This window comes from Halyomorpha halys, unplaced genomic scaffold (genome assembly GCF_000696795.3).
Source record: "Halyomorpha halys isolate HHAL.00 unplaced genomic scaffold, Hhal_1.1 Scaffold455.1, whole genome shotgun sequence".
In the NCBI taxonomy this organism is placed as follows: Eukaryota; Metazoa; Arthropoda; class Insecta; order Hemiptera; family Pentatomidae; genus Halyomorpha; species Halyomorpha halys.
This window is the reverse complement of record NW_027111717.1, coordinates 787,587-811,480: the sequence shown is the minus strand read 5'-3', so window position 1 is coordinate 811,480 and position 23,894 is coordinate 787,587. Positions and strand designations below refer to the sequence as shown.

At 30.8% G+C, this 23,894-nt stretch overlaps 1 protein-coding gene across 9 annotated transcripts in view; it reads right to left on the bottom strand.

Annotated features, from left to right (window-relative positions):
• The window catches only part of LOC106682966 (dystrophin), a 616,519-nt gene that overhangs the window by 293,401 nt on the left and 299,224 nt on the right, over positions 1-23,894 (bottom strand). For all 9 annotated transcript variants that reach the window (XM_067049744.1, XM_067049742.1, XM_067049748.1 and 6 more), the window contains 4 exons: positions 10,834-10,929; positions 10,615-10,692; positions 834-926; positions 660-749 (listed from right to left, as the gene is read on the bottom strand). In XM_067049744.1, coding sequence (XP_066905845.1) covers positions 660-749; positions 834-926; positions 10,615-10,692; positions 10,834-10,929 — 357 coding nt within the window. The remainder of the gene's footprint in view (positions 1-659; positions 750-833; positions 927-10,614; positions 10,693-10,833; positions 10,930-23,894) is intronic.

Here is a 23,894-nt window from a genome sequence, read left to right as displayed (position 1 = left end):
CATATTACTGAAGAGTAATATAATAAAGTTATTGTAAATGCATGAATCATAAGAATATTTTTTAGGATATAAAACGGTTATATTTTTTAAATTTTAATTTAGTACATGTTAACACATTTTGAAGATGAAGTCTTAAATATATTCCTCATGCAAAACAATATATATATATATATATACTTAAACAATTAAATAAAATTAAAATTAACGCTAAATATAACATCTATATAATGATTTGAACCTAATTAAACCCATTAGTCTTAGACTTCCAAGTTAAAGGATAGATTCAAAAGTAAACTAAGTAAGATCGTTAATAACGTCATCGGTTTCCAATTCCAGCAACTACTAAGCTAACATTAGGAAAGAATTAATCATTTGAAAGTTTCTAACTTCAACTCGAGGATATTTTCTTTCGAAGCTAATTTCGAAACCGTATTATAAGCTGCTAATAGAACCGTTCTTGTATAAAAATTAAGGGTAGTTTTTAAAAAATAATAATCATTCTTCATTGGGAAAGTTTTTCTTGAAATTTAGCGTATAGAAATAGTAACATATAAACAAAACTTAAACATTAATATAGAATGGGGGAAGAGTAAGAAGATCCAACAAAGCTAAACAATTACAAATATTTATTCATTAAAACTAAAAAAATAAAAACTTACTTGCGTATTTTGTTTGCACCACATCAACAAAGTTTTTTCCAAGTTGGTCTGTTCTGCGTCAGTCATGAGTTCCTTAAGTGACCAGTGTACCTGCAAAAAATAAAAAAATGTATAGAAAAATATTGCACTAACATAAATTACAATACTAATTACAGAATATTAATAAACAATCACCTGCCAATGAAGAATTATACTCCACACCAATCCGAGTATTAATTTCGGGTTTCCATCTACGATATCGTTACTACTTATGTTAACTAATTTTACCTGTAACAAATTTAAACAATATTAATATTTATATATATAAAAAAAATTGGAGACTTGTAGAGAATATATCAAGAAATTCACTAAAAGTATGAATTTCTTTTAAAAACAAGTAAAAAACTGAATTAGTAAGAAGTACGTTGGCAATTTATAAGAGAAAGTAGGATAGTAAATTTCAAATAGTATTTCATTACGAGATCTTAAAATCAGTGATATAACATTCCAATTAAGGCACATCTGTAGTATACGCTTTTCCTTGTACGCCGCCTTACCTTGTAGGGTCTTTTTTTAAGCCCGATAGAACTTGAAATTGTAAAAAATAACACAAAAAATTAAATTGTAATCAAAATTTTTTTTTTATTCGAAAGATCAATACGTGACATTAACATTTGAAAATGATTTCGGGCATATGGGCACCGCGGCTGTTCTTGACGAAGCGCATTCTGTAAAATTGTGTTCAGCGATGAGGCGCATTTTTGGCTTAACGGGTTTGTTAATAAGCAAAATTGCCGCATATGGTCGTGCGATTTGACACCTCTCGATTATTTCCTGTGGGGCTACGTGAAGTCACTGGTTTATGCTGATAAACCAGCAACAATTGACGCCTTGGAGGCCAGCATTGTTCGTGTTATTCGTGACATACGGCCAGCAGTGCTCGAAAAAGTGGCCCAAAATTGGACGTCCAGAATGCGCTTCGTCAAGAACAGCCGCGGTGCCCATATGCCCGAAATCATTTTCAAATGTTAATGTCACGTATTGATCTTTCGAATAAAAAAAAAATTTTGATTACAATTTAATTTTTTGTGTTATTTTTTACAATTTCAAGTTCTATCGGGCTTAAAAAAACACCCTATATATGTAAATAATAAAATTGTTATAAATAAATAATTTTATTCTTGAATGTATGGTTTTATTCCGGACAATGTGGGCTTAATGTTTCTCTATGATGTTTTCCTCAATCACTCTAATCGACAGTTAATAATTTAAAATTAAACATAAAGAATGAGATACAACTCAATCAACAGTCAGAAATTATAATTAGTTTAGCTTATATCTAAAATAATCAATAATATATCATTGTAGTGCCCTAAATCGTAATTTAACTGTTGATAATTAATATTAGAAATAACATACCCTACACGACTTAAGCTGACTCGTATTTTATCTTAAATTTTATTTTATTTCAGAATACATAAGCCACGGATATTTTTTTAAATTTTATAAAAACATGCTTTTACATATTATAAAATGAGTCTTTTTGTTTGCTATTAAACAAATGAAGATATGGTTTAAACAGTATTTACTTTCTTGGCCTAATTAATTACTGGCATCCATCAAACACGTCACCAATTTATAGTTTCCGTTTAATTTATTTAATAATTAATAACAATGTTTGTTCTTGTTTACAGGCGTAAAACGTTCAAACACCTTCAAAGCCCAATAATACCTCGAACTCCTTTAAATTAAAGTATTGGTTCAGAATATCATAAATTCAATCAAAATTGAATGGGCCATTTGAGGGATTGAAAAGAGATTTTCGGTTGACAGAATCTCAAAACTAATACATTCCGTCAGAATTCTAATTACTAACCGAGGTTACAGGTCGTCAGTTAGAATCTTTTGCATGTAAAGGGAAATGGAAAATGTAATGTAGTGAAAGGAGGGAAATAAATTGGATCACGACTCGACGAGAAAACTTTGCCGAGCCAGAGAACGATTGGATTTCTCATGAATTTATCTAGAACAAATACACGCGAGGATGGGTAGCATCCTGCTGGATAAGGGATTTCTTTTCCCAAGAGGACTACAATACTTGGATCATGAAACGTTTATATTTCGACAGAGTATCAAATATCTCAATTAAAAAGCGCCCGTCTAGAACCTTCTGATAATTGATAGCATAACTACCTCAATGTTTATTTTTTTAATTATTTTATTTTATATCCTCTAATTATCTTTAGTGAAAATTACATTTTCAGGAAATTTTCTATTGGGTAGGTTATAAGGGATTCGGCTGGGACCGCTGAAGGTGGGGGTTACAATACTGGCCCAGGAACTGCTCCACTGGTGGATAAGAGAGTGGTTAAGATGACTTCGGGCTGAAGAGCCTATAAGTCTTTACTGCGTGTTTCTATTATATAATAATAAAGATGAATCTTTAGGTCTTTATTATCGAAAAAAAAACAACGTTCATACTTGAAAATTAAAAAAACACAATCACAATTATTATATACATAAACGTTCAGTTTTTTAGATAGCAACACACAAGTTCTTCATAATTAATTGTAATTGATCCTATAGCGAGAGGTTTCAAATGGGTTTGCCACTAAAACTGATGAAACTTTAAATGAGTCATAATTAAAAATAGATTTAAAAGAAATATAGTAAAGAAATAAATATGTTGATAATAATTTCGACAGTAGCAAACCCATTTCAAACACCCTCTCTTTGCAAACGTCAACTATTGCCGCTCAAGACGTTAATCTTGCCACCATAAGTCTATTAACTATAATTATAGCCTATTATTTTTTTTTTCGTAACCTCCTTCATTATTATATTCGTTTAATGAATACATATATATTACAGGGAAATGATATATGTATACCAGTGAAATATTGCCTTGGTATAATAATAATACAGCCTAATTAAGTTTAGTTTATACGTTGAGTTTTGTGTGTGGTCATGAGAAAGCAGAAGGATGAAAGTTTTGAAGAAGTCCTGAATACTTGCTAATTTATGCTTTTTAGAATGAGCTCTTTCTAGTGCTAACTGACTAGACTATAACCCACCTCATAGTTTCGTCTCGCGCTCATTTCAAAAATAAATATCCAAACCTAAAAATCATCAGAACCAAAATTGTTGGTTATTTTTTCTTCGTTGATTTTAGAATAAAATAATACGTTGATCAATGCAGGAATTTCTATTTATTATTTACTATTTTGTTTTTATTTCTGAAACCTTAAACAAGTCTGTCTCAAACAAAAATTTGCTCTATATATATATTTTTTTGTTTATCCCCTCCCCGAGTCATTTCTGACATACAGAGGTGGAAAGGAAAGAGGGTGTTACCAACAGCTTACGACTCTATTCTAACCATGGCGGCAAGGTAAATATTTTATTCTGTGGGACCGCTCTAGAAATAAAAGTCGACCTCCCCAGGCTGGATTCGAACCGACACCTCTGCATTTCTGAGGTTGCTAAGGCAGGCGGCATTTAAATGTTTTCGAATTTCAAATTTGAGATAACAAAGTAAAAACCATAAATATGCAATATTTAGATGTTGAGGTGATATTCCCCCCATGAACTTCTAACAAAAGCATATTTATTTATTTTTTCGACGTTATAAAATCTCTGTAATGACACATAAATTAACTTTATATTATCAATTTATTAAAAATTATTAATTAAAATGCTTTAAAAATATTATCTTATCATAATAATATTAATTTTATAAACTTTAAGGACAATTCCTTTTTATTATAAACTAAAAATGCTTTTTAAGTTTATAATTGAATTCCAAAATGTTATATTCTAACTCTTTTCTTAGCAATATCTTATATTTTACTATATTGATTATAAGTTCTTTGTATTTATTTTTAAAACTTACTATAAATTTAATTTATATTAATACAACATAAACTTAATTGGTTCATCCTATGATTATGGTTGCAATATTAAACATAATTTAATTTTTGTTAATTCAAAATATATTACATTGTATTTTTTTAAAATATTGTTATAAGGTATTATTTTGATGAATTTTAACTATCTATAATTATTTATTTACTAAGTCTGTATAATATATTCGTAAGATAAATTGACAAAAAAAAGGGGAAAATTATTAAGACTATAATAGACGATTCCTGGAAACCTTTCTAACTTAAACCGAGTTTATTTCCTCGGTTCATCGAGTTAAACCACCCCTGCCTCGAGTTGGATAGCTTCCAGGTTGAGGAGCTGTAGGAAGTTAAGAGGAGGTAACTGCATCACGTAGCGGCTTACTTCAATGTAGCAATAACAGTTTGAAAGGATCGCTATAAAACAGAAGCTGGCTAACCTATAATGCAATCCTCCGCCGGGCGATAATGTAAGGTATTGCTGTAAAAATAAATTAGAAAGGTCTGTAAACTGGAACGGCCGAAGTAACATGAGTGGCGTACGTTTGAGATTTTATTTCCTACACCATAGGTAGTTGAAGGTAGTGGAGATATGGAAAATGGCCATATGGTGAGCTAAAATACCCTTTAAATAAAAACTACGCAATGAAAAACCACATTAAGATAATACCCTGTAGGTCTAAGAAGGGAGGGAAAAGAAAGAAAAGAAGCCATCAAACCTGGTTTTAAGAAATTCTCATTTGTTTTGGGAACGTAAAATTTTCAATTGATTTCAGTAGAACACTAATTAAAATAATTTTAAAAAATAGTCGAATTATAGAAAATATATAAAGCAAATTAGTCGAAACAATCTATTAAAAGATATCTCAAAATATTTTTTAAAAAGTATTCAAAGAATATAGACAGTTTTGAAGAAGTTCTGAATATTCATTCACTTATGGTTTTTTGAGTGCTAGTTATGAATTTCAAGTCTGTGAACTATAATTATTCCTGGAAATACTAAAAGAAATTGAAAATAAGCTCAAAAATGAATTATTTTCGACTTTTCTTCTTACAGCATCGAGACCTTGCATTTTCTTTTAAGGTAACATCCAAAAATACTATGTAAATATTTAACTCTGTAATTTTTTTAGCACAGGACATCATTTTGGAACGATCACGCACAGTCAAATGAGAACCAGAAAACGTTCTCGGAAGAAAGTATTTTAGAAGTCCTGCTAATATGCTAATTTATTCTTAATGAGAAATTAAGAAGAAAAAGTGTTAATATATAGGTTTGAATGCAAATATTGGGAAAACATAATATGTAGCTGAGATATAAAAAAAATAAATATCCGTAAAAAGTAATACATTATAAATTGTAATAAACCAAACAATTTTAAACTGTACATCATAGCATAACAATAAATTAAAAATTCGAATTTAAAAACCCTATAATACTTGATTGTGTTGAACACACGAATGCATCCAACGGCTCATATAATATTTTTATTTAAATCAAAAAAGGAATTTAATGTTAACATTCTTATTAGGGGAGTGGAAAGATCAAATTCAGAGTTGGAAAATTTTATTTTGGAAAATTCGCCCCCATCAAATTGTAATAGCAATACCACGGGCTATAAGTTAAGAATTGACCCAGTCATAATATGGATCACTTCTAAATAGATCGCCCTTAACTAGGATAAAAGAGAAACTAAATTATTAACAACTTTCGGTTAAACATAATAAATGGTTAAGACTGTTAAACGAAGATTAACAAGCAGATAAGGATTTATTGAAGCAGCCTATACCCTCGAAGAGCTAGAAACTTAAGCCCCGTGGCATAAATTCTAAGTTATCTGAGGCGAAGTTATGAAGTCCTGAGTGGTGGGGGGAGAGGGCTGCTTTGTAGGCTAGAGCTCCATTAGGAAGAAACTCATCTAGATGAAAATTTTAGCCTCATAGAGAATCCTTATTCCGTTCCATGAGCTCCTTAACTTTTCCTACGAAGCTCCAATGCATTGGTCGGTTCAACTACTGTTAAAGATATAACTTTAACATTTATTAACAAAAGATTAAATGTACTGAAATGATAGCCATTTTAAAAGCACTTGTAGTTAAATAGTTATATCATTAAATTTGAAGATAAGACCAGTATGGCTGCTCAGCCACATGGGAGAGTAGTTTCAACTTGTGGACTAAATTTGAAATTTGTATTTCACGGAAGATCTCCCACACAGCTCCTTTTTATTTTCACTAACCAAGATATGTGCCATTTTCCAATTTCAGGCGCTTTTTAAAATATTAACTATCTTAATTCGTCACTTCAAATTTTAAGCAAATATTTCAAAACCGATAGACCCTTCGCTCCCTGGGATTCTTAGTGGGGTGGGTCCGGACGGAAAGGACAGCCTTTTTTGTGTGTTATGATATCCTATAGTAAGAGAAAATATTGCGATACACGTTTTGAGGTCTCCTGAGTCAAAATAATCAAGTTTCGCAAAATGAACCGTATGTGAACTGACTAGCTCAAAAAAGACACAATTTATGGATGATCAAATTTATTTTTGTGGGATAGGTTTGATTTTTTTATTAAAATACGGTAACATTTTGTACATTTCTAAACATTGTACCTGGTCTTTCCTAATTTTAAATTAATATACTTGTTGAATAACTGTTTATTGTCTAACATGACTCCTATATATTTTATGTATAGTATAGTTTGTAATGAAAGCGAAGATCCAGATAAAAGAAATGCCAATGAGTTGAGTTCTGTTATTTACGCAGAAGAGAGAGAGAGAGAGTTTATTGTGATTAAGTGAATTCTTCTATGTATTTATAGTTTCTATTTTAAGTTTGCCCAGTCTTTTGTTTCATTTTTAGCTCTGTCATCCTTCATTGAGTGTCTAAAGTTAAATTTATGGAATTTAATTTTATTCACCTTTTACCTAAGAGAAAGGAGTGTGATGGAAGGGAAAGAAAATGTGAAGCCAAAATACCGGTCCATATGAGCCTTTCAGGGGCGTGGCAGATGAGTAGGGGAAGAGTAGGAACTAATCACTGGCTGCCTTCTGCTTTAGCTTAGATTACAATGGCGGACATTCCTATTAACCTCAGCGTAAACCTTCATTTCGTGGGCTTCACTTTTGCATTGAAGGAGAGTAGGGTTATGCCACCCCTTGCCTTCTAAAAATCAAGTAAGGTTTGTGAATTTAGTAAACATTTTTATGAAGTCAGTGAGATAAGTGTAGACTTTAAGGGGATACCAACACTGTCTCTGGGAATGACAGTAAAAACATAAACATATTGACGTTCAGAATGATCGAGTAAGGTTAAGAATGAAAGACAACCGAAAAAATTCTTAAATCCATTTATTCAAAATTTGAAAAGTAAGGGGTACTGGAAATGTGAAGGGGAGACTGCGAGTGCTTAGTTTATATCATGCGTTTCACTTTATTTTCGCAGGCAAATACCAAAATAATGGCCAAACAAGCTTTATGTTTATTACGGATCAAAAGTAACATTGCACAAGATCCTTAATGTTCGATATTTCATATACATGGCAGTCGGACTGATAATGTAGAGGCCTTCGTGATTGAATCAGTCAGGCTTTTGAATGATGACTCATCATTAATGGTCGCTTAATGTTACAACTGTTGCAACATATATCCATCAGTATCTTGTTTTTTTTTTAAATATATATCAAAGCCAAAGTCCGAATAATTCATATATCTCCCAGATAATAGATGACAAAATCACAAATAAATTAGAAAATAATATAATAATTTATATAATATATAAAAATAAATAAATATTTTATTAAAATTTGACTAGTAGTAGGATTGACATCATTTCGACTCGAATTCAGATAATTCTGGTCAGGGCCGCGCTGCCCTAGATCACAATCTGGAGCTGTAATTATATTTATGATTTAAATACGTAATAGCTTGTAATTGCTTGTCTTTCGATCACCTGTCCTCTATAATACTTGCTAACCTCTCGCTATTTCAAAACATTGCCTTGGTCCTATGAGAAAACCTCTTTAAATTGAAGAAATCTAAACCAATTAAACATCTTCGATATTACAATGAAGATATTACAAGTAAATATATGGCCAATCACACATCTAGAACTTCAACTAAGTGCAAGTTCTAACTATACTTTTATATTAAATATGTTTTTTTCTTCTTGTTTTTTTCAATTTCTTGAGACTGGTAATTATTTATTAAATAAATCAAAATTGTATCCTTGTATAGTCTCAATACTTTTTATTACATCAACAGTCCAACGTTTCGGCCATTTCGTCCATCCTCAAGGACAACACACTATTTTTTAAAAATATTTAAAACTTTTAATTTTCAATTTATCCACACTATCACTACCATACAAACAAATTGTGGATAAATTGAAAAATAAAAGTTTTAAATATTTATTAATTTTTAAAAAATAGGATGTGTTTGACTTATAATTAATGACCTGGTCAGAATAGCCTGCAAAACAATTTTTAAATTTTGATGTGAGATGAAAATTTATATTGAAGATCGTTCTTGAGAATGGCCGAAATGGCCGAAACGTCGGACTATTGATGTAATAAAAAGTATTGAGACTATACAAGGATACAATTTTTATTTATTTAATATACTTTTATAGTTTTAGAGTGCTATCATCTGGTCTGGAGTTGAGACTGAAGAAAATTGCTTCGTTATATTTATCTTTGGTTTTCCGAGACGCTCTCGTTGGTATACCGAGTCGAAGCGCCTTTATCCAACCTCCTGAAATATTACCTCTTTGGTGTGTTTCTATTTCTAGTTCTTAACATAAAAAAACGACATATATCCTTGATTTCCTCACTCTTCGTTCATTAACTCATTTATTAAACACCAGATCCCAACCGATTTATAAATGCTCTCCCATATTTTGCCTTATTCAGCAAATCCTTCGTCATACGAGCAATCCCCTTCTGGAATTCTCTTCCTATCTCCATTCGCCAATCCTCAACCAATCTCTCTTTTAAACGACACCTATTTCTTCATTTACTACATAACCAAAACTCCGCATCATTGTAAACTACAAAAACAGACACATAGTGATTACCATTCTAAATAGTAGTTCAGTTAAGATCTCAATGCAGTTCCATTTTACTTACTAGAAACTTTTAAATGTTTATCAGACAAATAATCATAATGTGTGAACCATGAATTTATTCTTGAGGGATACATGTCCCACAATCAAATTATATTTTTTTATTGTTTAAATAAATAAAATTTTATCTATTTTAGTCTCAAAACATATTTATTCAATTTTTAAGTCCAACGTTTCGGCCAATTCGGCCATCCTCAGGGATGATCTCAATATAATTTTAGAACTAAATCATTTAAAAACACTTCATGCAATCTATTCAGCCAAGGTCAATCCAACAAATTATCCTAATTAGTCAATTTTCACATTAAATTAAAAATTAAAATTATTTTTATCAGTCACTTTCTTTGTTGAAAATTTATCACAACAATATTCGTAACCTTCGTAATACACTCACAATTTTCACATTTAATTATTTATATTTAATGTGAAAATTGAATGTAATATGATAATTAATATAATATATAAAATTAATGTGAAAATGAAGTGTTTTTAAATGATTTAGTTCTAAAATTATATTAGGATTGTCCCTGAGGATGGCCCAAAAATTGGACTTATAAATTGAATAAATATGTTTTGAGACTAAAATGAATAAAATTTTATTTATTTAAACAATATTAACCAGTCTCAAGAAAGTGTTAAGACTATGAATACAATTATATTTTCGATGTTAGCAATGTTTATATGAGTTCAAAAAATGTGAGAATTTTCAAAGAATTATTCACCAACCATTTTTTCTCCTATTCAGTAACAGAATGAGTTCAAAGCTTTAACAACTTTATATCTTTGGTGTGATCTCCGATATATAAAAAAAATCTTATAGCAATTATACAAAAAAATAAAAACAAAAAATTCAACACTATTTTATGTTAACTCACTCAACTCTCACACAACAATTAAAAACGTATTGAATATAATAAGCAAAAAAGTAATAAATAAATAATATAAAGTCTTACATTATTCTGTTCGAGGATCTGAAGGGCTCTATTTACGTTATTCAATTTATGTACTCTCATTCGTCCTTTTTCTCTTTTCTGGAACATTATAAAATCAATTCTATTTCAGTATGTAATCACTCATATAGGTAATTAAAAACACATTATATGTTTATAAATGAATATAAGTTCGTACCTAATTACAATTATATAATACACATTCGTAATGTTGATACTTACGTATTCTTTGCCGGTGAGTATTTCCAGCAGTGATAGAAGGTTGGTACCATCTTGTAAGTCTGTAACTAGGTCGTTGATCGCATTGTGTTGGTTACACTGCAACAAAATAAGGAATAAAATTAGATGAAATATGAAATGTTTTGTGAAATATTACTATAATAAACAGTAAAAATAAAAAGGCAGAAAAATGACTTGCAAATTTTATTGTTTTTACTGCAATATTTTCTTACACCTATTAAATAATTTATAGGCTCCCCCCCCCCCAACCCTTATATTCTTTTAAAAACAGCATTAAAAGCGATATAAGTAATAATAAAAATTAGCAAAACTTAAATTACCTCTTTAACTTAATTCCATCAAATTTAAAATCTGGTGCTGGGCACGCATGACATAAATTTAACTCACTAACATACTTACGTCTCGAAGTGTACATAAGTGGCTTCTGATTGACATTGTTGGTTTTTTGTAATTGAAAATATGCGATATATAAGAAATGCGAAAATTATGAACGAAATATTTTTATTTTTCTGTTGCAATAAAAATTCACATTTTAGGTTTTCTCGAGATAGAGACAACAAATATAAATATTGTTCCTGCCAAGAATAGAACAGCGTAACATAAGATAACGTAGTCATTAAGCAATCGGGAAAGATCGTTCGGTATCGGCTTTTCCCGCTCTAATCGGATGTATCTATTTTTCCTTTTCTCTCCTTTAGTTATTCATAAATTCTTTAATATCTTGTACTTATACATTTTACTATTGCTAACAATGAGAACTTATTAATTTTAATAACCAATTTAATAATTAATAACCATTTAAAAACAAAAAATAAAATTACTTTAAAGAAAGTTTTTTTGGAAATTCAGCATTTAAGCCCTCTTAGATTATTTCAATGAAGATATAATCTATTTAATATTTTTTTATTTATTTATTGCTATTTACATAAAAACACATTAAGTAAATTTGATGTAAGATTTAAATGGAGTAATACAGGGATGTAGAGAAGCTATCCATTGGTATATCCTCTAATCATATTTCGACACTAGAAGGTCTCTAGGCCATCTTCTTTTCAGGTGTCTCGGAGAGAGGGTTGGGTAGTTAGAAAGTTTATAATGGAAGGATTTATATCTGGTTCGGACTAGATCGGTTACATACCTTGGATTAAGTACTTTATGGATGATTTTATTTGTGACAAAGTAAGGAGCATTGCCTATTTTATATTAAAAATCACTAAATTGCCGAGTTTGATCAAAATTATTTGTGCCGTTAGGGTGAAAATCGAAAAAATAAAAAATAAATTAATTCTATAAAGTGGCATTACCAATCGGTCAATTTTAGCGAAAAAGCTTCTTTCGTCGCATATACTCCCCTTAAATGGGGAATTTCAGTTTCTAATGAATTTTTGTTTTTGAGCTAGTCAGTTCACAAACACACACACCATTTCGCGAGACTTGGATATTTAGACTCGAAGTTCTTCAAAACATAGATTTCTATCTAAAAATTGAATTCGAAAATTTTCACGATCTCAATACTTTTCCTTACAATGTATTTCATATATAGGTAAGTAAAAGTCAAAATATACATGAGAAGGGATACGGTCAGCAGAGTAATAACGAACATAAGCGATACTTATTTTATGTTATTTTATTTGTTTTATATTTTGAGCCTGAAACTTTTTTTTTTTAATTAATTTTTGAGCATAAATTAAAATAAACTTCACTTATTGGGGTTAATTACTATTAACCGCACCCCCGCCCATCTCCTCAAATTGAATCTACGATCAACTAAAAGCATCATTGAAGATATATATTTTCGTTTTTTTAAGGATCAATCGTTAACTTAGTTCTTTAAGACTTCGTAGGTTTAGCACCGAGTAATCTAAGTCAATTGTGTATGTTGGCAATAGCAGCTACTTATTTGTATTTGCGTTTTAATGTTGAAGGAATATATTACTATTAAAATTTTTAATTTGTTAAAAACTTATACAAAGTTCTTCTTCACGTTTTGTGCAGTGCTCAGCGGCTGAGGAAGACTCTACGTGGTTCGAAAATTCAGTCGCTGTTGTGTTGTCCGCTATTTCTAAGAATGTATCAGAAAACCTAAACAGATGTTTAGATCTGAATGCATTTTTCCATTATAAGTAGTAATAAAATACTTTTTTTAGGAATTTATCTTTTAAGGGTATCTATACGTTTCTTCAAACTATTTTAAGTAATTTAACTTTTTTTTTATTTTATGCTGTTCTTTTTTATTTTTTTCGAATTACTATCTATGTACACAGTTTCAACTTTAGCATACTTGGAGAACACTTGGACCAACAAATTCTCCTATTAGTACAAGAGCCGGGAAGAAAAAAATGCAGCTATCTCACCCCAATTTTTGATTTCTTCAATAAAAACTATGTATAATTACTAGTCAAAATTGATGAGTCTGCCAAGTATAGGTAGGGGGATTAAAAAATGGCGGCTGTTTCAAAACCATTGATTTTTCATTCGGAGCTCTATATCATAAAAACCACCAACAACACAAGAAAATCTAAGAGAACATTATTTAAAGAAGAGTAAATTTTCTGAAATAATAGCCCTAAAAGAGCTCTATAAAAAGAGAGATATAAAAATATATATCTCAGGAACTATGCGACGTACAGATGTCTATTAGCACTCAAATTGAAGCTAGTTTAATGGACTATAAAGAAGTTTATGACTTTTACCTTCGTAGGAATAGTAGTTTTTATGATATTTGCTAAAATAAATTGTTGTTGTTGTTGTTGATTGTTGCTTAAAGGCGTAAAATCCTTTGGTCATCAACGCCTATGACATGATAAAAGTAAAAAAAAAAATTAAATAAAAATAAAAATAAATAAATAAATAAATATTTTATTAAAATTTGACTAGTAGTAGGATTGACATCATTTCGACTCGAATTCAGATAATTCTGGTCAGGGCCGCGCTGCCCTTAGCTTCCTCATCTGTGAGAGCTTCTGATAAATTTGGGTTCAGTCCTATCCTGTTTATTGTTGGCAAATAGTGAGTACATTCTTCAAAAATATGTCTAATCATAAGAATGGATTGACAATATTTGCATGTTGGAGGTGGCAGTTTTCTGATCAGGTGAGAGTACGGGAGGAAAGTTTGACCTATTCTCAAGCGGGTTAGAACAACTTCCTCCCTACGGCTGTTGCGGTAAGATGTTGATCATGGTTTTACTGATCGTTTTATTTCTTTTAATTTACTCGGAGAGTTTTCATCCCACTTGGCGTGCCATTTTTCTAATATTTGTAATTTAAGGGGTACACTGAGTTCTGATGGGGTAAGAATGGCGGTGCCTCGGCCAGAGAGCGTGCCTGGCCTCTCTGGCAGCTTTGTCCGCAAGCTCGTTACCTACAATGCCAATGTTGCTTGGAGCCCATATAAAAATAATGGATTTACCATGTTGAGATAATTTTAGAAGAAAAGATTGAATTCTTATAATGAGTGGATGTTCGGAGTACATGTTTTTTAAACTTTTTATAGAGCTCAACGAATCTGAGATTATTACAATAGTCTTCTGAATTATTGAAAAGCAAAAATGGAGGGCTGATGCTATCGCGTGGAGTTCGGTGGTGTATACTGAGCATAACTTATGTAATTTAAACTTGTGGGTTGAATCGTGAGTGACGAAAGATGAGGCGGTCGAGCTTTCGGATTTGGAACCATCAGTGTATATTAAAAATTATCCGGAATATTTTCTAGAAGACGCGACAACCGTTCTTTATACTTGACAGATGTGGTCTTATTTTTGTGCATAAGTGACAGATGTAGCATTGTTAGAGGTTGTTTTAGAGTCCATGGTAGGTTCTGAATTTCGGCTTCATTATCGGAATCGTTTTAAGTGTAGAAATAGCCAAAGTGATTCTTTCTGCCAGAGGGAGTGTTGGGTTCCGTTACTGCCGAAAAGCTATGGCGAATTTAGATCGAAAAATATATTTGTAAGTCGGATGATTTGTTTGTTCAAATAATTTGGAAACATAATTAATAGCTGGTTTTTGTCTCCTGAATGATAGCGAAGGTAGGCCTGCTTCAGAGCAAATGCAGAGAATGGGACTGGTCCTGAATGCAATGGTAGCAAGCCGGATACCCGTATGATGTACTGAATCGAGCTTGGCAAGAGTTCGGCGACGTGCAGAGCCATAGACAAAAGAACCATAATCTAGCTTGGAACAGACTAATGTAGTATACAGTTTTAACATGGTAGACCGATCCGAACCCCACGATGTACCGCTAAGAAACCAGAGTATATTTAATTTTTTTGTAGCGGCTGACCTTAATGATGTAATATGGGATTCCCAACTTAATTTATGATCAAATATAAGGCCTAGAAATTTGTGAGGAATCGGTAAATTTCTTATATGTAGTATGGGGGAGATATGCGTATTTCTTTTTCGACTAAAGTGAGGACATGCTGTTTTTTCTTAATCTAATTTGTAAGCCAATAGCTTTAGCCCAGTGATTAATTCTGTTGATGGCTTCTTGCAATTGATGCAAAGAATGCAAAGAATACTGCAATCGCTTGCTGTCTAAAATAAATTAAATATACTAAAATAAATTGATTTATAGTTGTGCGAACAATATATTTGATTTATGAAAAACTTTATTTCAGAAACCATTGGTAGTATTGATGTCTTCCAGCGCTCAAAATAAAGCTAGTTAAATTTACTACAAGAGTTACATAGGTAATTATGTTTAACTTTGTAGTAGTTTTTATGATATTTGACAAAATAAACTCACAAAATGATAATTTCTAGTTGTTCGTATAAAATGTTGGATTTTTCAAAAAATATATCTTTAGATCCATAAGACGCACATATGTCTGCTAACACTCAGAATAAAGGAAATTTAACTTACTATAAAGTAGTTTATGACACTTATCTTCATAGAGGTAGTAGTTTTTATGATATTCACATATGAATATAAATTTGGCTAATGAAAATTTGTCGGAATAACTATAAATCAATTTATTTTACCAAATTCCATGTAAACTATTACTCCTACGAAGATAAACATCATTTTCAGATATGAATTTTTCAAAATAAATTCACTAACTACTTATCTTTCAGTACGTTCCATACAACATTTTTATGAAATGTTGCTTTTTAAAAATCTATATCTCGAAAACTATTTAACGTAAATAACTCTACTAGGGCTCATATTTTAGCAAATTTACTCCTCTTTAAATGACGTTCTCTTAGGTTTTCTTGTGTTGTTCCTACTTGTTAAGATATAGAGCTCCAAATGAATTTTTTTTTTTTTTTTATCGCTTTGAAACAGCCGCCATTTTTTATTCCCCCTACCTATATTTGGCAGACTCATCAATTTTGACTCGTAATTATACATAGTTTTCATTAAAGTAATCAAAAATTGGGTTGGGATAACTGCCTTTTTTCTCCTCTTTGGCTCTTGTACTATATCTTTCAGCCCCAAGTTGCCTTCCCTTCTAGCAGGTAAGGGCTCCAAGCGCCATCTACCGGGATTAATGTAACCTTTCTTTGATTCCAAGGCGAAATGAGTACCTTATTTCCAAATATGTAATAAAATATTTGACTTTCCAAATACCTAATTTTTGTAAATCTTTTATAATAAAATTATGTTTCTAAGAGTACAATTTAGCTATTCCGAATAACTCAAAATAGCAGTATTTCCTTCTATTAAGTAGTTCAGCTCTCACAACATCGAAATGCACTATTATTATAATATATATATGCCGACTAAACGGGTAACAGTTAGGGTAGAATGGAGCACCCAACAGCCCAATGTGCATATGATAGTAAACCATTTAGTTTGTAAGTTTAGCACTGCTGTTAGGGGGCACATATGATCTACCCTTATGCATTTTTTAACACAATTTGTATACAATTTAAATTGATAAGTATTTGTATTATCAATTAAATTAATTTCAAATCCCTAATTTGCTATTCTCTGTAAACAGTTTCACTTCACCTTTTTTAACATCATAAATTGAACCACTAATGCATAAATTCATATCTGACAAAGCAATATACTTTTTTTTTACGGTGAAACATGTTCGAAAATAATACCAATGTAACTATTCTTATTACTACTTTCAAAACAAAATAATTTTTATTAATGACTTTTCACACTATATTACCATTCGGTAAATGACCAATTTACTCAGCGACTAGGCCACCTTATTAAAAATATTTGTAATCGTTTAAAAAGTAAAGAATTCGTAAACGATTCATCCTTGAAATCCAACCAATTAAGAAACAACTGATCTTTATTCTTTCTTTTTTGTTTCTATTTATTTATTGCAATTTACAACTGTATTTACATTAAAAAACATTAAGTAAATTTGATGTAATATAAAAATGGAGTGATACAGATATGTAGAGAAACTCAAATCATATTTTTACACTAGTTCTCGAGGCGTCTCGGTGGATTGTCAAGAATAGAAGAAGCAAGGTTAAAAACTAGAGGGTTTTGATGGTTAGGGAGTTTATAATGGAAGGATTGATATCTGGTTCGGGCTAGATCGGTTACACAAGGAACATTTAGGTCTTTAAGGATGATTTTATAAGTGACAAAGTAGGGAGAATTGAGAAATCTTCATTCTTAAAATACACTTTTTATTTCACAAGCAGCAGTCAATTTGGCATGACTAACCAAATAATAGTAACTGAAAGAATTAACGAACATAGAGGTTAAACGCAAATACAACAAATGATCTTCGCTTAAACATTTTCCTACATCTCATTTCGCCTCGACTAATAATACTGAGTAATGTTTATAAATGTTCAATGTCGTAACTTGGAGACTAATCCACAATTTATGTTAATTAGCTTCGGGTTGGTTAGGTAGTTTCATAATGCATAATAACATCGCGGAAAAAAAAACACCTCCAAATCCAGTAATTATCTCATTCTCTGCTATGTTTTCTTAGAATATCATAAAAAAGGGATACAGAAGAAAAGTACTATATCGAAAGTTTTCAGAGACATCTATATTGTAGTTCGATATATCATTAAAAATATGAATACTACAATAAAGAGGGCATCGACATTTCAATCTTTGAAAAAAGAAGGGTTTTTAGTTGAGTAATATAAACTAACAAGTCTTGGATAGGAACATCGTTAATTACAACAATTAAGTATTCATATATTAAAAGATAAATTAGATTTACATCACAAAAAATATAAAATTATTACTAGAAACTAAAGAAAAAAAAAATCCTTAAATGAAAAGGAAGTTAGAAAATAAAAATTCAATGAATTATTAACTGCCTATTAAATTGGTGACATTTATTACTTAACTTATGCAAAACACTAATTTTCGAGAACAGTATATATAAATGGCTTAGCTTAAAATATTTACAAACAAAGATAGAAAATCGAAATTGGATAACCAACGACTAAAATCAATTAAGCTCATAATTGACACATTACGTTACACATACATAAAAAACGTTAATTAAACTAATATTTCATAAGTAAATATGATTTTTTACAATTTCTTGAAACTGGTAATTATTTATTAAATAAATCAAATTGTATCCTTATAAGTTTGTTTATATAGTAGTAATAGTGTGAATTAATTGAAAATTAAAAGTATTAAAAATTAATGAATTTTTAAAAAAATAGGGTGTTTGACTTATAATTAATGACCTGGGCAGAATAGCCTGTATTATTATTGAGTTGGTTTATTATTTTTTTTCAGCATTAATAATTACGATTAATGGAATTAAAAATTTCAATATATTTATGTTAGAATTAGTCAACAGAGAAATCCTCTGGCTAGTATCAATTGATCATGATTTTTTTTAAGAGGTTGGGGATAACCCACGGTGCCTACCCAAAATATGCCAACGACTTTTGTGCGTATATTTGTTTATCATTTATTTTACATTGTTGGATAATGTTCATTTTACTTTTTATTTTTAATCGTATAAGAGATTAATTGTACATATCGTATAGATCGTATCAATATCGTATAGAGATTTTATTTATTTACTTTCATTTTTTTTCCCCTCTTTTTGTCTTTCGTATGAATGTGTTCAATAAGTAATATTACTCGTTGCCCAAGTTAATGGCAGATTGTAATAATACTCATCAATAAATAAAGAAATTATCAAATTTTTTTGCAAAGAAAAATTTTTGTAAATCTACCATGGTTTTTTCAATGTAAAAAGTAACTGTTAAAATGTAGTAACTTAACATTAGTCGGTTAGGCTTGATTAGGTAAATTATATAAAGTTAATTTTTAACACGTGAATAGGAATTATTAAAAAAAAAAAATCGTTATTTAGACTCAATGGACATCAAAACGTGTATTTCCGCCGAAAATGGCAATTTCCCCCCTTACTATATATCCTATATATAAGAAAGTGAAAACAAAAAATGATAAATGATTTCTTGCTTTGAAGTTTAATCAATTAAAACACGATGATACCACATTGCATAATATTTTTTATTATTATGATCATAGAACAATCGAATCCAATATAATCTCGAAAAACCAATCATCATCAAACAACAAGTTGAGTTACAGTAAGCGGGGAGGCTGTGATGAAATGGAAAAAGCTATTCAAAGGCTACATCACAAGGTATTCTTGCGCAATAACTATTGCAGGGACGCATGAATTACTCCAAGCCAGGGAGTATTATTCTGCTAGAGAGACGAGGTAATGTTTTATGCTCTGTGGGATAGGTAAAATCAAGATATTACGTAAACCGATTAAAAGTTAACAATCGTAATTTACTAAGTACAGGACAAAAAAGTGTAGTAAAAATGTAAATGGGAGCACAGTGATTAGGCCCGGGTTCGAATCCAGATGTGGTAGATAATTATTTTCCGTTACACTGTAGCTGTGAGTCAACCCTGTGGATTCTGGAACCCGCCTAAGGTCCAACCAACCTAATAAAGTGGGTATTCTTATTGGGGGGAGGGGTTAATCTGGCGGTTCAGGGTGATGAAAAAATCAAGTCCTTGTATAACCATTGTTCTAAAAATTGCTTCCTTACAATGTACTGAACCCATGACCTTTCATGGGTCGTAAGGGTTTCATATTATCATTATTTATATAAATAAACATCACTGTTGGCATTGGTGACATTGATGATAGGAATGGTGTTATGAAGGAATTGTCAGGTACTTAGCATCATAAGCTGATGAGTGGTAGGTTTGTATTATGTTTTCCATTGATTCTAAAATTTTATAAATTCTTTAACACATACAAGTTCTAACCTACTGGCAAAAAGGTAATTAAAACGATTATTTTTAACCAAGAGAGCAGAATAGAAACGTAAACTGTATTGTTAAGAGAAAATGCCAAAATAAATTTTTGAAAAGGTCTTGGGTTCACTACTCATCTAGCATTTCTGAATAATGTACTAGTTCCTAAACCCAAATGGCCAACCGGTGGTAAACGCAGCATACACAAGGAGATGAGTGTGTTCCCATTTTATATAAATTTATTCTAATTCTTTATTGCATAATCATCGGATTAATTAAATATTATTGCCACAGCATCGTCCTGGTATTCGCATGCGCCATCCACTTAGGGAACAAATGCTAAAAAGAGGCCATGGCATTCAAATAAGTAAAACAAATTCTTTAATATAATTTTTTTTTTTTTACCTCTCATCCTTAACAATCCCTCATAATCTTCCGAGGCGTCTGAAAAGAAGATGTCCACGGGACCTTTTAATTTAAATTAATGCTTGAAGTACCACCAACGGGCGGTTCCTTCCCAAGATTTTCAAGTGTAAATGAAACTTTCCACAGATTTACTTATTGTATTTATTATTTATACAGTTGGAAATTATATTAAATAAATTAAAAAAAAAAATATATATACACAATTTTTTCTATACTTTTTAAATAATATGTTTACTTCGAAGTGACATTTAAATATTTCTAGTATTATTTAAGTACAATAAATTTCAATTGCGTATTTCACTAACGTGTTTTTTATTGTTTAATCTTGTTCAGAAAATCCGGTACCTTATAATTCAGATAAAATTTCAAGATAGTATGATCGTCAATAATACATTAGGAAATTTATTAACTTGAAATCGTTGTGACTTCATTTAATTAAAATTTAATCAAGAATTTGTAACGAATGAAGCTGAGAAAGTTTTGAAAACGAAGTTTTTCGCATTTAATTCTTCGTAGTGCACTAGGTCATTGGATATTGATAGGACCAATCTGCAAGGTACTTCCCATTTAATATGCAGTGCTCCGAAACTGTTGAGTTGGGATCATTCTCAAATACGCCCACACCTCTGGTAGAACCTTCTTTTCTACATCCAACTAAGCAATACTTCAACTATAACACGATAATGAAGACCTATACTTATATACCCCAAATTAACGGAGAATGGTCATTTAACGTTCCTTGATTCATACTGAACCATGGTTCCAGGCGAAGCTATTCATTTGACGATATGTTCTTAACAGTACAAGATCCCAAGAGTCAGTTCTTTCACCCAAATTTTTTATTACTCTAATGAAAATTATTTATAATTACATGTTAAAACTAATGAGTCTGCCCAGTCCTTAGGTTAGGGGGAATAAGAACTGTTAATATACCTGGAAGTCCATTTAAAATTCTAGATATATTATATCAACTCAGGCTTCCTATATTAATATTTACATAGCATGGTAATAATGAAGTACATAGATCACACGTAATCAGTAAATATAATTCAGAATACAATTATTTAAATAATAATCTAATGTACCCGATGTTTGCTTGAGGTATTTATGTGTTTTAGTAATTAATTAGAAAGTAAATGGTTCAATTAATAGGGATATTTTGAAATCTGCGTAAAGGAAACATACTTCCTATGAGATCTACTTCTTAATTAGATGAACATGTAAATTATTTATGAGTCTAAAATAATGTACTTAAATGGCAGGGAAATAGTCAGACTTCTTCTAAACAAAGATATTAGTTTTAAAACATAGCACTGACTGAAAAGATAATTGGAAAGGTTTCAGAGAAGTTAGGTTATATTACTTCTGAAATAAACTATAGAAGGTCGCCCAAACTGGATTATCTCGGATAAAGTGAAGGTGAAATAATTTAATTACAATTTGAGCTTCGGTAAACATTTCTAGGGCGGATAATCAAAGTGATTTATAAAGTCATTTATAAAGTCAAAGGTCATCCCTTCCCTTTGAGGCTTCAATTTTATTAATTAAATATGATTATTTAATCAAATAAAAGTGAAGAGCTATTGAGTCAACTAAGTAACACACCATGCATTAAGTAAATGTACAGCCAATATTAATTCGTCAGTTGTTATTAAGGTCCAAGCTCGCCTCCAAAGGGACGGTATCATAACGGGGTCAATAATTAATTATCCACGATCAATTTATTAATTATACCATTAATTTAACCCATGCTTTTTTGCCAAGGGAAAGAAAGCTTTGTACGCGTTCAGGAATACAAAAAAATTGTACTCGGAATGGTTCGAATGGAAAATTTTCGCATTTTATATTTTAGACAGCAAGGAACAAATTTGGTCCCGTGTCTGTAGTGAAATTTATGTTCCGGCATAATTAATCGAACTCTTAATCCAATTTTTATAAGATTTACAACGATTGGTAACTAGTTGGCCCACATCGTATATATATATATCATCAAATCTGGATGAAAGTTGGAAATTAGTGTAGACAAACATAGGCGACTTCTATCAACATGTTATATTCGATTATCAATGAACAGAACTAATTTTCTGTAAACATCTATGTCTCATAAGCATCCTTGAAATATATGTAATGGCGAAAACAATAAAAATATGAAAAAAAAGAATATTAAAAAAAAAAATTTAACAAAGAAATAAGGGGATAAAAACAATAGTAGGGACAAAAAAGAAATTCTTCAGAAAGTATAAACAAACACGTATATTATAGAAACACATATTATACTTTGAAGAAGCACTGAAAAGTGTGGTGAAATGTTGATTACTAAAAGTTTTTTTTTCTGCTGTTGTACCTTTCATCACCACAACCCGGACCATCCGGTTAATTAATAATCTATCAATCGAAAATGTAGAGAAAAAAAAAGATAAAAATAGCTGGGTTGCACCACAATAAAAAAAAATATTGAATTGAATAATTAATAAAAGAATTAAAAAAAAAATTGGTGATCTTTGGGTGCAGTGGCATGCGCAAAAGCCAGCGCACTACCGAACTATTCCCACACCCCGTATGCCAGAAATGGCAAGGGAGAGGGATAAAAAAAAAAAAAAAACTACACTGACCTATTTACTTGAGCGATTTGTTTTTCTTATGCAATAACATGAAACTGCATATATTGCCTTTATTACTACACGATGATCCTCAAACAACTTATAATTTTCAAGTCCCAAATTTTCAGAATGGTTTTCAAAAAAATTCACACAATCTTGGGAATCATTTCTTCATTCAATAATTAATAATATTATTCCACTCAACATTTCAACCGTAAATCAAGTATGGAAACAAGAGAATCTTCTGAGGAACACTCAGGCACTACAAAGTGCATACTTATCCAAGAAATGCGGTTAAGCAAGGATGCTGATCTAGGCATAACTATTGGTCAATAAACAGCAGGCCCATCCTAAGAACTGAACCCAAAAACTTTAATGCGGTCTTGAGTTAAAATTTTGTGTTTAGTAATTTATTATAACCACCAGTACATTATTGTACTAAAGAATAAAAACTGAAATCAGTCGCTCATCTTGAGACTCCTTTATTTTAAGACGAAAGGGAAAACTACGGTAACATTCGCTTTGAAGAAAAGAAATATGAGCCATTTAAAAGGTGAACAATGGCGGACTATTAAAAAGTCTCCAACTAAATTATTTTTTGTTTATTTTTGATAAATTAAAAGAGAAGCGGTGTGGATCAGAGAGTAGAGCGCTGTGAACCAATCTCGAGGGCCTGGTTTAGAGACGGGTGATATTATTTATTATGTTATATCAGCCGTGGATCAACTACGGGATTCGGGAGAGCCTCCCTGGGATCACTCAGCCTGGAAACACCTGGCAGTTGAGCGTTATAACATAATAAATAATATC